Source organism: Microtus ochrogaster, unplaced genomic scaffold, assembly GCF_000317375.1.
Source record: "Microtus ochrogaster isolate Prairie Vole_2 unplaced genomic scaffold, MicOch1.0 UNK18, whole genome shotgun sequence".
NCBI lineage: Eukaryota > Metazoa > Chordata > Mammalia > Rodentia > Cricetidae > Microtus > Microtus ochrogaster.
The window spans coordinates 3,461,180-3,477,699 of NW_004949116.1; the positions used below are offsets into that span (position 1 = coordinate 3,461,180).

The 16,520-nt window shown below is 48.1% G+C and overlaps 1 protein-coding gene and 1 non-coding gene across 2 annotated transcripts in view; one reads left to right on the forward strand and one right to left on the reverse strand.

Moving 5' to 3' along the window:
- Window positions 1-16,520, reverse strand: part of Paxip1 (PAX interacting protein 1) — a 48,079-nt gene that overhangs the window by 16,226 nt on the left and 15,333 nt on the right. The window contains exons 5-9 of the mRNA XM_005367452.3: window positions 14,151-14,264; window positions 10,763-11,383; window positions 4,565-5,297; window positions 4,108-4,202; window positions 622-717 (exon numbers count right to left, since the gene is read on the reverse strand). Of these exons, the coding sequence (XP_005367509.1) occupies window positions 622-717; window positions 4,108-4,202; window positions 4,565-5,297; window positions 10,763-11,383; window positions 14,151-14,264 (1,659 nt within the window). The remainder of the gene's footprint in view (window positions 1-621; window positions 718-4,107; window positions 4,203-4,564; window positions 5,298-10,762; window positions 11,384-14,150; window positions 14,265-16,520) is intronic.
- On the forward strand, window positions 6,572-6,674 carry LOC113458392. The gene has a single exon (XR_003378782.1). It is a non-coding gene; the product is annotated as a U6 spliceosomal RNA (small nuclear RNA).

Sequence of the window (16,520 nt, forward strand, 5' to 3'; positions counted from 1 at the left end):
AAATAAATAAAATAAAGAAAAAGAAAACACACTCCTAAACTTAACCACAGAAGAGGAAGCTCACAGGACCTAACAAGGTGTTCCTAAAGTCACTGTCACATACACAGCAGCATCCATCTGCCAATCAAGAACATTTTTACAAAGAGAAGAAATGAAAACCTCAGGGATAAGGAGGTGATGCTGGGAAGAGCTTACAGTCCAGGGTTTTACCCTCAGAAGCTCTTGACCGCAAAACCCCAAATGGTGCCAAGTCCCATCTTGACGGTCATCTGGACGGTGACTAGGAGGGCCTGCCCTTTCTCTGCCTCTACCTGGAACTTCCTGTTCCCTCCACTACCCAAAGCTGTCCACAACAGTATATAGCCCAATGTGAAGTGAGAAGACAGTAGCTCACTTATCTAACATGCATGAGGTCCTCAGTTTGAGCCCCAAAACTGGGTACAATGGTGCATTTCTCTACCACTCAAGGAGTAAAGACAAAGGATCACAAGTTTAAGGTTGTCTTCTGCTATACACTGAGGTCAAGGCCAGTGTGGGTCACTGGACACTGTTCCACAGACATATTACCCACTTGCTTCTCGGGCTACAAATAACAATGTCACGCTGGCCAGTTGTTCTTACCTGTGCATACATACTGCTGACTTGGCTCTCGCAGAGGAGGTGTGTGCATCGGCTTGTGAACGTGGGGTCCACAGTGCCACCATGAGCTTGAATTATCTATACAAAAGACACAGACAAACATGCCATCAGTTCCAATTATTAAGGATACTATAGGATTGCAATCTCAACCCAGAAAACAATAAAGAGAAGCCAGGGTGCACTGGCATGGCTCATTCACCACAGGACAAGCAGTACCTAACGGCAACATTCACAGACCCTTCCCCCAGCACTCCAGAGTTACTTCACAGAAAGTAGAACGCAACGTTCTTAAAACCGAGCCTCTTCACCTCGGCACTGCTGACATTTAGATGGGTGGAGTGTGTGGTGCAGCTGCCCGGGTGGTGCACGGTGTCCAGTTCTCTCACCCTGACTTCTCTCTGGGCACCACTGGTGTCTCTTCCAACTACCAAACGCTCCTAGAGCAGATAGACCCACTGTCCTTACAACCTTCACACTGTGACAGAAGCCACATCAGAAAGAAGTGTGTCAAAACTACATTCAAGGGGCTGGAGATGCCTCAGCAGAGATGAATGAGTACTGCTCTTCCAGAGGGCTCAAGCCCGGTTCCCAGCACCCATGTATCTGCCTGCATCTCTAGCTTCAGGGGATCCAATGCCTCAAGCCTCAGTGGGCACTGTACACACACATACACAAATTGTACAGTTGTGGAGAAGGAACTATTCGATCCTGATGTTGGTTTTCTCTGGGTATCAGTCAAAAGGCTGCCGCCACAGAGAACTGGACATTACTGCATAGCTGCTGAGATGTAAGCTTAACACTGAACAAGACCTGGCCCCAATCCCGTGCTGGTTTCACATGCCGTTTTGAAATGCAGTGTTTATTTTTATCTTAACTGTTCACAGGTTCAGCTTCAAGGGGATGTGAGAAAGCCGCAGTCCACGCCTTCACCTGCTTTCCACCACCTGAGCTGTGTCCTCTGGTGATTACTAATGTATTCTAACCCACACATGCTCTGCTCCTTCACTGCCTTCTGATCTGACGAAGGTTAGGGCATCCAGGTGTTCCCATGGTACCCTAAGACAAATATTCCCTCCTCACATACATTTTGTTTCCTGGTGCTAACCACTACCTCACCCTGCCCTCCTGAAAGTAAGCAATCATAGTATTCCCCAAATCTCCATAGAAACGTGCATAAAGTGTGTCCTCAGATCATGTCCTCAGTAAGCCTCAGGGCTTCCTCCCACACTGCCAGACTCCTCCACACCCTGCTCTTGTTCTTGAGTCATTCAAGGAAGAAAGGGAAAGAGCCAACTGCTGCACTATGGCGACTCAAACAGCTGGAATGTCCCATAGGGGAGGCCTTGGCTAGCCCAAGTCTTGGCAAGCACTCCCTCAAGTCATCTGCAAGAACTGAGTCACAGCCAACCAAGCCATTTCAGAAGTCTTATCCAGGAGGGAACTGGAACCTTCCTTGGGGTCTTCAGCAAGAGCAAGCAATCTCCTCACCTTCCTTGCCCCACCTGCCAACTGTTCAGTTCTGTTTTCATATCTACTTGAAGTTCCCTTCATGCGAATCCAAGAAACCCTGTTGTCACTCAGAGCCAAATCCAATTTCCTGGCTGCCATGCACCTCCTTGCTGGATCAGTGGCTTCCAAGGGGAGGTGTGGGGAGGGAAGTGCTCTGAGCTGGACACCTGCCCTCATCCTTACTCTGCAGATGCATCCATTTGATGGGCAGGCTATATGCCATTCAAATCAGAAATCAGCGCTCTAACTGATACTGGCCCTAGGCCCTGTCCTGGCCCTAATCTAACAGCCTCCCTTCACTAAGCCTCTAGTTTTTCAAGTGCCCCGAACTGTCACTGCTCTCCCTCTTTTAGTCCTGCCCGTAAGCTGTTGTCCGTGACAGATCTCTTCCCTTCTCTGTCCCAACTCCAACCATGCAGTACTGCAGGACTGGTTTAGCCCAGTGCTAAAACACTGGCTTCTCGAGAGCAAGGCAAGTTTAATCTTCAGCTCAGAAGGAAAAAAGAAAAGGTAAAAATCAGAAAAATACCAAAAACAAAGCAAGACACGTGTGCTGCTGCCCTCGGTCTAATCCTTCAAACAGAAGTTAAAAGGCTAAACTGAGTTGGCTCGGCTGGCAAAGCTTGTCTAACACACAAAGGCCCTAGGTTAAGGCCCCAGCACCCCAGAAACTGGGTGAGGTGACACAAGCCTGCAATCCCAAGTGGCTGTTCAAGGTCTTCCTTAGAGTTCAAGGACAGCTTCTGGAGACCCTGCCTCAAACAAGCATATGAAATGCCACACTTTGTTTCATGACCTTTCATTCAGCTTCTCAATACTCCAGGCACAGCTCCCAATGCTCCACACTGTTCTGCTGCTGCAACCCCCAGACACCCCCCCCCATCCTTACACCTCATCCTCTCCTGGCGGGTCCAGCACTCATCCTCCTGGTGAGTCTAAAGTCTCCTTACCACACAACACACAATCACTACTCCACCCACCCCTTTCCTATGCAGCTGGTAAGGAAAACCCAAATGTACTATCACAGTACCTAATAAAGTATTATTGGAAGACAGACAACCCTTGTCTTTCCCTCCCTGACTCAAGAGCTGCCCAGAGCTAGACTTGATGGCAGTCCCCACCAGTGCCACAGAAACACCTTCACTAGGCTGCTCTGTCTGGATCATCTCCCCCTGTTCCTGCTCTAACTCCTCCCATGGACAGACATATGCCCATGATCACCTCTACCAGCGTTAAGAAGTCCTGTCCGACCTTGGGCTCATGCCCACACCACCACAATGCCTGCCTCTGTCCTGCTGGCTTGCCCAGTCTCTGCCAATTCATCACTTCCCAGTCTTGCAGTATTAGCAGCCAGCAGAGGAATGTTTATAGTGAAGAACATTCGAGGTATGTTTCTATCCTAAACTCGGTTTTCATCTAATGGGAGGGAGGTACTCCATCTTCATTTGAAGCATGATTATAAAAAGGCTTTTTAACTTTCCCTTTTCTTAAAAGGCATCCATAAAAATAAAAAGTAAAGCCGGGCGGTGGTGGCACACACCTTTAATCCCAACACTCGGGAGGCAGAGGCAGGCGGATCTCTGTGAGTTCGAGACCAGCCTGGTCTACAAGAGCTAGTTCCAGGACAGGAACCACAGAGAAACCCTGTCTCGAAAAACCAAAAAAAAAAAAAAGTAAATAAATATATGGACCACCATTCCACAATCATACCAGAAGACAGTTACAAATAACCATTACCCCTGAAGAAATTTCAAGAACCATAAAACCCAACACTCCACCTAGCCCCTACATGACAGAAGACCAGAAAGTGATGAGCACCTCTCGAGGGAAGTACTGATGACTGCACTCTTCATACCTCTTTATACCAGAGCACACACACAGAACTTGTTGCCTGAGACCAGGCAGGCAGGCACTTAGCCTGCACCCCTCAAGCACATAGCCCCCAGTTCCCCAGCTCACCCTTTTCCAGGTGGTCAGCAGCTGCTTATCCGACATCTGCTCTGGGTAGTCCGCAATTGCAAACACGCATCCTAGCAAGAAGCCTTCTTCTGGAACTAGAGTGACAGACGTGAACAGAAATTAAAAGTGCATTTTGTTGAGTTTAGTTTGAATCCATAATCCATAATTGAACTACATTTGGAATGTTGCTACAAATATACTCATGTATCTACTAAACCATATCATTAAAAACAAGACATAATTCAGTATTTCTCCTGAGGCAACCTCGATACTCTGTGAACACTGGCCCTCACTGCAATGTGTGCAAAGTACAAAGAAGCCTGATTATCTCACTGGAACGCATGCTTAACAGGGATGAGACTCACACTCTATGTGCAACAATTATTTGATAGGCGCTACACTCTGGGAGCACTTATGCAGGCTTGCAACTTATGGGAACATAGGAACCAGTACTAACTCTCCACTGCCGGGTCATGTCCAAAAAGCTGCTGCTGCTGCTGCTGCTGCTGAGGTGGGGGCTGCAGGGACAGTTGCAGGGGCTGCTGGGGTGGAACCTGGTGCTGTAGTGCCTGGGATGTTTGGTTCAAGTGTGCTGCTTGATTCTGCATCTGCTGCTGCTGTTGCTGCTGCTGGTGGTGCAGGCGCTGGAGCTGCTGTTGCTGGAGAAGGTTGTGCTGCTGCTGTTGCTGCTGCTGTTGCTGCTGCTGGAGCTGTGCTAACTGGTGTTGCTGTAGCTGCTGTTGCTGCAGCTGATGGAGCTGCTGCTGCTGCTGCAGGGCATGCTGCTGCTGAAATGGCTGCAACTGCTGTGGAGGGCGATGCAGCTGCTGCTGAGGGTGTAATGGTTGCTGTGGAAACTGGAGCTGCTGCTGAGAAAACTGATGCTGATGGACTTGCTGAGGGAACTGATGTGATGGCGGCTGGGGGTAAGGCTGTGGCTGTGGCTGCTGCTGCTGCTGCTGCTGCTGCTGCTGCTGCTGCTGCTGGAGCTGCATGATCTGGGGCTGGAGATGCAGGACTGGGTGCTGCTGCGGTGGCTGCTGGGGAGGATGGTGCTGCTGCAACACGTGTGTCTCGGGAGTGCCTTTAGACTGGCCAAATAGCACAGCACTGGCAGTGGGGTGTCCCTGTTGGCCATGCGCCACCTGCTGCTCTAGGTTTTTTGTGGGTGCTGAAAGAGACTGTAAGATCTAGAAAACAAAAGGAGGGCCAAGTCACTACCAATAATTGCTGAGAGGCACTGCCTGCTCCCAGGCAAGTAAGAGTGTATCCACGCAGCTAATACGCCAAACCGCTACATAACAGGGACCAGCCAGCAATACCACACTGCTCTCACATGTACTTTGTATTCAATATCCAGAGAGTAGGACACTGAATTACAAAACAGAAAATGGACTAACAAACACTGTAGCCTCGAAATGGTTCGGCAGGTAAAATGCTTGCTACCCAAGCCTGGCAACCAGAGTTTAAGCCCTGGAATCCACTGTACAATGAGAGAAACAATTCCCCAAAGTTATCTCTGATGCACACACCAACCCCCCCACCCCCCATACACACATTGGAGGCATGATTCACACACAAGGCTGCTGCATCTTAAAGAAAAGGAACAAACAGGACAGCAAAGCAAACAAATGGCAGTACTTGCTTCTGCTGGGGCCTGAGCAGGCTTGGCTACCAGGAATGTGGCGCTCTACAGGGCAACTCCCTCCCCCTCCATACCACGGTCTGCTTCTGACTGACAGAGTGCTCTGGAAAATGGCAGGCTCAGCTCCAGCCTCACTACAGGTGCAACCATGTTCTATTTCCTCCTGCTTCTAGGAGTCACCACTGCTCAGATAAGGCAGGGGGTCCAAGGTTACCACCACAGCAACTCAGACTGCAGCTATGCCCAGCACAGCTCCTGTTCCTCCCTCGCTGTACCCTGTCCTGGACAGTACATATGACATGAAGAGGGACAGATGGACTCTAGCAAAAAGCGCGCTTAAAGGCGAATGTTAGCCGGACTTGATGGTACAGACCTATAATTCCAGCACTTGGGATGTGGAGGCAAGAGCATCAGGAGTTGAAGGTCAGTCCTGGCTACATAGGGAATTCAAGGCTAGCCTGAGCTACACAATTCAGTATTCTCAAATAATAACAACATTATTATTAAGAGGAGGGAGGTGCTGGGGAATAAGCCATGCCAACCTGCCATCCTGAGGTCCGATCTCTAGAACTCACCTAAGAGCCAGACATAGAAGTACATGCACCTGCGATCTTAAATGTTCCTACAGGAGGAAGGGAGGCAAAAATTGTGGATATAAGGAAGTCCATGGTTCACATAGTCTGGCTACAAAGCAGTGGACAAAAGACCTTGTCTTGCACATGGTCAGCCTTCTCTGACCTCCACATGAACACTGTGGTACAAGCACGCCCCCCCATTTATGAACACGCACATACAAAAATTTTTTTAAGCGAACAGTGCTCACTTTTGCAGTGCTTATATTAAAACTGGAATGATACAGAGATGATTGGCATGGCCCCTACACAAGAACGGCATGCATAATCATGAAGAGCTCCATAGCTTTTGGATGGGGAAAGCTCACGAGGCCTCAACCCTACAGAAAGAACTACAGGCAAAAGGAAAGCTGAGAGCAGAAGAAATAGTCTTCCCCAGAGAGGAGCACACCAATTGGTTATCTCATACAAAATGGTCAATCTGAAAACATAATACACACATAAGTAGCATACAGACTAAACAAGTTAAACTTATATACTTAGGAGTGCACAATAGAAAAAAAGTCATGGATTTGAAAGAGCAAGGAAGGATATATGAGAGGGTTTGGAGGGAGGAAAAAGAAAGTGATATAATTTTATTAAAATTTCTAAAAAATAAAAACTGAGCTCATGAAAGCAACCTTTCTTTTGTTCTGTTTAGTACAGATATATGCCAGCACTAAGAACAGTGCTTAGAATGTACAGTTGTTTAGTAACAAATATGCTTAAAGAATTTTTCCTTAAAGTCAATGTTCTGCCTTCCTGAGAAATCATTGACTATCCTTCCTCAAACAAGACTAAGCAACGGATGGGACAAACACGGAGACTGCCTGCCACGTGAATAGGCCAAATGGCCATCTGTCACACTTTTGTCCTCTGCACTATCAACCCCATCCAAAATGACCCCAGAAGAGGTGCCCTACAACATAAGAGCAGCTGCCAGGACAGGCATGGGGGAAATCTGCAGTCAGGCAGCCCCCCTGGACCAGCTCCTGGTTCTGAGACAGATCAGCAGACTGATGTCTATGCGGGCACTCATATGGTAAGAAAAGAAGCCCAGCGGTGGTGGTGGCGGCGCGCCTTTAACCCCAGCATTTGGGACTCAGAGGCAGGCAGATCTCGGAAGTTCAAGGTTGGCCTGCTCTACAAGGCAGCCAGAGTTACACAGAGAAAACTTGTCTCAAAAACAAACAAATAAAAACCAACAACAATAACAAGGAGGGCAGGAGAAGCGCGTGACGTGTGGCAGTTTCTGCACTGGGCCTAGAAGCGAAGGCTGCAATGTTCCCCTGCCGTGGCTGACCCAGTCTGTCCAAGGAGAAACAATGAAATATCAGGAGAGCTGGTCCAGGCCCGAGGACAGCCATTAGCACGGGGATCTCTCCGTCCATGGGGGGGACAACCACCAGAGCTCTCAGCAACCTCCCATCTCATGTGCCTTGAGCTGAGAATGTAGCAACCTGAGGAACCCAAGGAAAAGAGTCCCAAGGACTTGACCATGTAACCATGCCACCTATAAGCAGCAATTTCAAACGACAGCAACTTTTAATTTCCTTTCCTTCAAATTGCATTATCCAAGTGCTTGCCGGAACATTAAAAGCACTATGGTGCATACCACACAGCCCTAGCTTTGCTGTCACTAGCTGAGTCAGTGTCACTGGAGGACAGGGTCAGAGCAGTAGCCAGCCCTCAGCTCAGTTTAGATATCAGTCTATGTCTACATCCAAACAGACTTAGGAAAGCCCACGCCTAAACCTGTATGTGTGTGAAGACGACAGCAGGAGAATAGTTACTGCCCAGCCCTAGCCGGTCACTAGTCTGAAGGGGCGGGGGAAAGCCTTCAGTGCTGAATGCGTGGCTGCCACCCAGAACTTCTCATGGGAAGGAGGGAGGGATGCAGACTCTGGAGCAGTCAGAAGCCCCACACCTCCAGCTGGCTCCCATACCAGCTGAGATCTCTTTAGTCAACATTTCCAAGTATTCATGGGGTCCACCCGGACAGCCCAGGTCCCTCACCAGAACCCACTAACCTAATCTCCCCTCCTGGTGGTGTCACCCATCTCTCAAGACCCGAGGAGAAATGTCCTCTTTGCCTCCAGCCTACTGACCGTAACACCCTTCCTTCCGATTGTTACCAAGCCCGTTGGCTTCCCAACACCCTCCTTGCTGTCTCCACTGTTCTTCTCCTAAGCCCTAGCCCACTTCATGGCTGTGGGGTCACATGGCCCCTGCCTCCTGGACACTGGTGTGCGGGAAGGCAGGGTGGTGCACCCTCCATACTCGGGCTGGAACCGCCCCTCTGTGCAGTCCAGGAGCCCCTACCTCACACTACCCACAAGCAGATGTGCCTGGTCTGTCAGTCAGCTCTGAGAAGCCCTCACCTCCAAGACTCCCTAGACACAGTGAAGAGCTGCGCTCAGTCAGAAAGGCATGTACCTCGTGAACAGCCAGCCACCTGACATCTGGGAAGGGACAGAGACAGTCAAGCAGAGAGTAGCGGAACCTTGGGCCAACAGCGGGACATCATTCCTAGAGGAGGTTGCAGCTTCTGAAACACTAGGTCAGAGCTTTTTGTTTATTAAAGATTCATTTATTTTCCTTTTGTGTGAAAGATTGTTTTGCCTGCACGTATGCCCATGTAACATGTACATATAGTGGCTGCTGAATCAGAAAATGGTAGCAGATCCCCTGGTAGTGGCGTTAGGCGGCTGTGAGGCGCCACATTAGTACTGGGAATCAAATGCAGGTCCTTCAATGCTCTAAACCACTTAGCCATCTCTCCAGCCCCAAACTGGACAGCTTTTACCAGATCATCACCACCCAAAAAAAGCCTGAACTCCAGCCTGCATGGAGAATCTTGAACAAATCTAGGCAAATGCAGTTTAATATTTATTTTGACAAAGGCAAAATGTGCCTGTCACTTTGACGCCTCCAAAGGCCATGGCCCAGGCTCTGTCCACCACAGGAACCATTCACTCCACAGGCTCTAGCTGTCCTCTCATCGTCCCTCCGCCCAGCCTGACCTCCCCCTCTTATTTCCCACGCCACATTAAAGCCGTGGTTGCCAACCTAAACCGTGCTAGCCATGGCCAGCAATACTGCCTTCCAATTTCTGAATCAATCACCTTGCAGCCCCCCAATTTCCTCAGACCCAGACAACCTTCTTCTATCTATCTCGCCTCAGCAGCTGGCTTCTCTCTTCCCAACACCTAAAGAGTGCCTAGAGTCACCTGACTTCGCACTCCCTCCCCTCCACTGTCTCTAGAATCTCAGCCTCCAGTATTCACTGCTCAAGTAACAGGCATGGTTTTCTAAACATCTCCAACCAACAGAGTTTTCTTAAGGCTCTCGCCATAATCAAACTCAGCAAACTGATTCTTAATACCACTTCATACCCAGGCTAGCCATAGTTCCCTACATCTACCCCAGATGGCCCTGGGTTCTGCCTCAGGTTGTTCCCACAGTTGACAACTGTTAAAGAGAAAACAAAAACAATAAAGGACAAATCTGCCAGACCAGAGAGGCCACCACAGCAGTCTTGAATGGGAGGGCTTCTGGCTGCCCACACCTGCCCAGCTGCTCCCAGCCTGACCCGGAACTCTGCTCTTGCTTCCTCTAACCTTATGCACAGCCTCATCGTGTGCTGCTGATCCCATCCACCCCCCCACTTCTCACACACCACCCGAAAGGGCCTCAGCTGTCACACCTGCATCTCTTTCAGCACGTCTCTGCTCACTCCCCAGGGCCCTCCTAGCACCTCTGTCTAGCCTCTTGGGGGACATTCCTGTTTCCTTCCCCTCCCACCCCTTTATACGGCTCCATACAACTGCCAGACGTCGGCACACGTCTCAATCCTGTGAAGGCTTCGGTGAAGGAAGTGCACACTCCTCCCATGGCCACCAGGACAAAGCTCCCTGTCTTGTGGTGAGAGCACACCACCCAGTTCACTTCTTAGCATGCTCAGATGACAGCAAATCCTTGCCCACTTTAGGCTTTCACCAGATCTCTGTCCCGGGTTCTCTCTGCAACCTTTAATCCAAGCCTGACTGACATCACCTTGTTCATCAGATTCTCACAGCCTTCAGTCTGATGACAGACTTTACACTGAAATACACAACAAACGTGCACCAACAGGAACAACATACAAAGGTGTGAGTCTTTAGGAAACCCATTGAGTTTGTCCCAGGCGGACACAAATAGCTACACTGCCAGGCCATAAGGCCTCATGGAACCATTAGCAGGTATTTGGTTCCCCGCTGGAACAAATGTCACCATCTGCTTCATGCCTATTTAACATGACTGTAAAGAAGTTCCCACAAAAATGGGACTCATAAGTAACCTGACATGAAAGTCACGAAACCCCACTCCTGAATGCAGCCTTCAGCTTCCTGAAACTTACGTGCGCAACATTGGATGGCCGGCTGATCTGCTGGATGTCGGCATTGTTTGTGATGTTTCGCAACGTCCGGACGGCCGGGCTCCAGGTCCCAAGCATTTCTGATCGCTCAGAACTCTGGAGGTTTTGTCCTGCAGCCATTAAATTACCCCGCATGTCAGGAGGCAGGATGTCCCCGGGGACTGGTGGGACATTGGCACACAGGTTAATAAGTCCCGGCCCTTTTCCCTGAGGCAGTCTGCGCTGAGCCGTGGTTAGTGGAGGGGCTTCAGCCGGGGCCCAGTTCAAGCTCCGCTCCTGCTTTTCAGGGGATGAATCAGAAGAGTCATCAAACATCAACTCCCCTTTGGACACCTCAGCTCTGGGCTTGGGCGAGAACGGTTGGTCAGGAGGAGAGGCTTCTGGAGAGCTGGCTGCGCTCGACTTCTCAGTGCTGCCCTCGTTCTGAGAGTCTTGCTCCTCGTTGTCTCCCTCCTCTTCCTCCTCTTCCTCCTCCTCATAGATGATCAGACGCGGGTGGTAAAAGGCTTCATCCTTCCTGCTCTTCTCAGACACGCAGTCCAGGACCCAGTCAGGGGTGACAATCTTAATACTTCCTCTCTTGACAGCACGCTCGTACTTCTCCTAGACATGAAGCATAAGCACACACTCAATGACGTTGTTTCCTCTTATCCTATAATCATGCATTTGAGGAGGCAGTTCTAAGTGGGCTAGGGATCCAGAGCTGGTGATGTCCCTGCCATGCTACCCAGAGGCAAAATCCATGTCTGTACCTGTGAGCTAGAGCTGTTGGAGGCACCATGGGAAGGAAGGGGCTGTGACTGCAGCAGGAAGCTTACAAGACTTGGTTGAAATGAACTCTATAGGTAACATCTTTTTTTTTTTTTGGTTTTTCGAGACAGGGTTTCTCTGTGGCTTTGGAGCCTGTCCTGGAACTCGCTCTGTAGAGCAGGCTGGTCTCGAACTCACAGAGATCCGCCTGCCTCTGCCTCCCGAGTGCTGGGATTAAAGGCGTGCGCCACCATTGCCCAGCTATAGGTAACATCTTAAGTCCATACAGAGAACTAGAAATCTTCTGGAAAATGATACAGTGAAGACTTGAGATCTGTTTATACACACTAATGCTATTTATAAAGATGGCTATCCAAAACAGGGTGACATTCACTAAGGGGATTTTGGGCAAGTACCTTCAAGTCAATACAATAAGAATGGTCACAGGGGTGTGTCTGTACCCCCACAAAACACAAGTTAAACATACAGTAAGAATAAAACTTAAAACCAGAACTAGGTGACAAGGTGTAATGTTAGTACTAACTGCCGACTTGGCAATTAGGAGGCAGGCCACTGCGCACCTCTGTGAGAGATTATCTTAATTATATTTTTTTAAAAGATTTATTTATTATGTATACAGTGTTCTGTCTGCATGTATGCCTGCAGGCCAGAAGAGGGCACCATATCTCATTACAGGTGGTTGTGAGCCACCATGTGGTTGCTGGGAATTGAACTCAGGACCTCTGGAAGAGCAGTCAGTGCTCTTAACCTGAGCCATTTCTCCAGCCCCCTTAATTATATTTATTAACTGATGTGAAAGGACCTAGGATTTGTGGGCAGGATGACATCAGAACAGAGGATCCTAGACAGTGTGAGGGGACAGCAAGCTGCTCTCTTCTTCTGACTGTGGACATGTGACTAGCGCCCCACAGCTCCTGTCACTGTCTTCCCTGCCAGGATGCAGCTTCTCCCTTGCGCTGCTTTTGCCAAGAGTCTTTTCTTGCAACTTGATAGTGAAGAACTGACAGGAGCAGGCCTGGGGAAGGCCTCCCAGGTAGGCTGTGACGGGAACACAGGTGTAGTGACTACCTAGTGAGGAGAGCAGACAGGCAGAGCACAGTCAGTGAGAAACAGAAGGAGAATGTCTGCCTCCTGTGAAGCCTCCTGAAGGATCAAAAATAATAAAATATAAGTGGCCTTAAAAACAAGAGTGTGTAAGTACTATTCAGTCAAATTACACCCATTTTCTCCTCTCTGGCCAACACACAGCACCAAAACTAATGCCTACCTCCTTACACAGACCACACAGCCACAGCTGCAGTCTACGTTGGAGCAAGGACTGCACCAGGCTAGGGCAGGGCAGGCTAGGAAGACAGAAGAATGCTTTCAGGCCTTGAGAAGGCCAGGCTCTGTGAAACAGGTTAGTCCTTACTGGTTGAGGTTTAACCTCAAAGTCTACCCCCAACTGACTACTTTGGAAAGTAGCTCAAAGGAAATGAAAGAAAGGGGACAGAGGATGGGCCCCCTTCAGTGCATCAAATGCTGAAAATGCAGCAGGGATTTTGTGTAAACAAGTTTTATAGGAGGATTAAAAGATTTGACTTCCTAGTCAGGTATAGCAAGGCAAGCATTTAATCCCAGCACTAGGGAGGTAGATGCAGGTAGATCTCTGAGTTTGAGAGTTTGGGGTCAGCCTGATCTACATAGTGAGTTCTAGGACAGCCAGAGCTACTAGCTCTGTGTGTGTGTGTGTGTGTGTGTGTGTGTGTGTGTGTGTGTGTGTTTGAATTCCATTACATACAAGTTTAAGGAGGTGGAGGAGATTTATGCAATATGCGTCCTTGGTGGGTCAGTTACCTTTCATAGAAAGAAAAGTTTTTCACAATAATAGTTCTAGACCAGCTAAGGCTACATAGTGAGACCCTGCCTCAAACAAACAAAGAAAATAACAGCTAAGCAAAGGAAAATGAGCAGAGCTGGGATCACAAAGTCAAAAGGCCACAGCTAACAAAGGGAGTTGGTTTCAACCGCTCCTCTATGCATATATGCACATCAGGAGGGCAAACAGCACTGCACTGCTCCAGGAGCAGATGCCAAATCCTTCATTCCTCACCCGCCTGTGAGTGTTCTCTGCTGATATGCATGCTAGCATGCTAGTACCTTTGTTTTTTATTATTTTCCTCTCCACTGCAGAGGACGGAACTAAGGACCTCAAGCATGTGAGGCAAGCAAGCATCACAGGCCAGGGCAGACTATGCTACATCAGCATCAACACATGAATCTCCTGTGGACTGTCCAACGTGCTGTTGGGACCCAACGCCCAAACCCAGGTCCTCTGGAAGAACCATTAAGTGTGCTTATTAACAACTGAACCATATCTCCAGCCTCCAGATAATTGATGCGTAAGTAAATAAATATTACAGGCTGAAATTCAAAGACTTGATATTTGACAAACCCACCCTACTCATGTATTTCCTCTTAAACTCATAACTGATAACAGACCTTTTATGACAGATACTAATATAAGCAGTTTTGCAAACAGAATCTAATCACTTCAAAGAGCTCTGAAAACACCTTTGATTCTTATGTATAGAAGAGGATGGTACACCAAAGTGCTTACCCCCTTGGGCTCTGGAACAATCAAATGTGTGCACTTCTTGTTGAGGTTCAGCTGGCAGTTGCCCCCGTGGAACGTAACCAAGGCCCACAGGGCACTTCTGTCCTCAGACGACACCTGGCAAAGAATGAGAAACACAACTTCATCACACATTCAACCACGTTTCCATTTCCACTTTATTACATGGCAGTGTCCATACAATGCGCTCACTGGTGCTCTCCCTCAACTGCCCAAAGGATGCTGGTAAGAAAAGTTAGAGCAGCATTCAGCCATTCTGTTACTCTCAGCAGCTCCCCAAATAAGAAGCCTTTTGCCATGTCACCAACTGAGCAAAACTTAGTGGCATCCTGGGCTGGGGAGGTAGCTGGGTGGTAGAGCTTATCTTGCATATACAAGGCCTTGGGTTAGATCCCAAGTACCACAAAGTAAAATTTAAAACTTCCCATCCATAGCTAGAGAGATGTTTCATTAATTAAGACCAACGACTGCTCTTCTAGTGGACCAGGGTTCAATTCCCAGCACCCACATGGAGGCTCAAACCATCTGCAACTCCAGTTTCAGGGACTCCAACACCCTTTTCTAGTCTCCCTAGGCACTGCACACATGTGGTGCAGACAGACACACATGCAGGCAAAACAACCATACATATAAAATAAAAGTAAATAATTTTTTTTTAAAATTCCATCTGCATCCCAAAAGCAGAATAGAAGATTTTGGTCTATAACAAAAATGATACCCCCCCAAAACATAAACAAAAAACAAAAAAAACAAAACAAAACAAAAAAAAAACCAAAAAGGGCAGAAAGATTCCATTTGTCATCGTTTCTAAAAATGTTCAAATATCAAAATTATATTTACAGAGGCCAGTGAGATGGCTTAATGGATAAAGCACTTGTCATGCAAGCCTGATGACGCCAGTCAATCCCAGGAACCCACATAAAAGCAAGAGTATCAACTTCACAAAACTGTCCTTGAACACTTGATCCCCCGCCCCCAAAATTAATCCTAAAACTTTTGAATCATAATTACAAAGGACTTCTTCAAAATTAGCAACAAATACTAATTATGACAAGGATAAGCTACAAGATAAAAATACAGTGAGTGGAAAGCCAGAGAAAACAAACATTCTATGGGAAAAGCCCAAAGCAGGTCTAGAAGGCCCGGTCCTTCCGCTTCAGAGATTAACAGACTCTAGAACCCACCCTGCTGTCAACTATTGCTGCCCTCTATCTTCCAGAAACTGTCACATGCTTCTTAAACTAACCAGACTATGACTGTGGCACACAGGACTTGCCACCAGCCCCAGGGACAACTGGGAACTGTGACACTGGCACCTGACACCCAGTGTGTCAGCCCAGGTCCAACAGCACACATACTACCAGACCTCTGGGAAAGGGTAAGCTAACTTTGAAAGGATAAAATTTAACCTGAACAGTCAAAAGAAACATGTAAGAAATGTAATGCAGCATTCATCTTAAGGTAAACACACAGACACAGGAATCTTTTCCGGATAAACCATATTCTAAGCAGAAGACTATGGGCATTAAAGAAGCCTGACTTTGTCTCCACATTTGCTTACAGTATGGATAAACAGCTTTTTGTTTGTTTGTTTTTTCAAGACAGGGTTTCTCTGTGTAACAGCTGTAGCTGTCCTGAACTAGCTCTTGTAGACCAGGCTGGTCTTGAACTCAGAGATCCGATTGCCTCTGCCTCCCAAGTGCTGGGATTAAAGGTGTGCACCACCACTACCCGCAACAGCTCCTTCTTAATGCCAGCATGTAGCCCCTTTGGATCCAATCTTGTTCAGTCACTCCTAGAGGCTATTCTGTATTCCACACTACTCTGACTGCACGCAAACTTCCTAAAGTCATTTTCAAATCAGTACCCGACCAGGCTATTCTACAGTGGTTTCCTGAAGCACTGACAGAATGAGGTTTAATTATCTGACAAAAGACTGATCCAATGACTCACTATGCAATTTTTAGTTAAAATGAGTGTAAGACCTAATCTAGATGCAGCTTTACCACTTGAGAGGCCATGTCAGAAAGGACCGAATTCTTTACCTGCCACAGTAACTGACCTTCACTGTGAACGTCCTGGCTCAGGCACATACCTCACTAGGCAAGGTGCATTATGCTACTATGAGAAGAATAGCAGGCAGGGGAGCCCCCAGGAGAACTGGATCACTATCTCTGACAAGCAGTCCATCAACTCCGAGTGCACGGGAACTATAAAGCACTACACCCACAGCAGCACAGACCTCTGCAGCAGTTGAGTCTGAGCTCCACACTGCATACCAGCGACTGCTGCCTCCTGTTCAAAGGATGTGGGGGTACTTTTGTTTTCACTCTTATACTTTTCTGCAATCTCCAA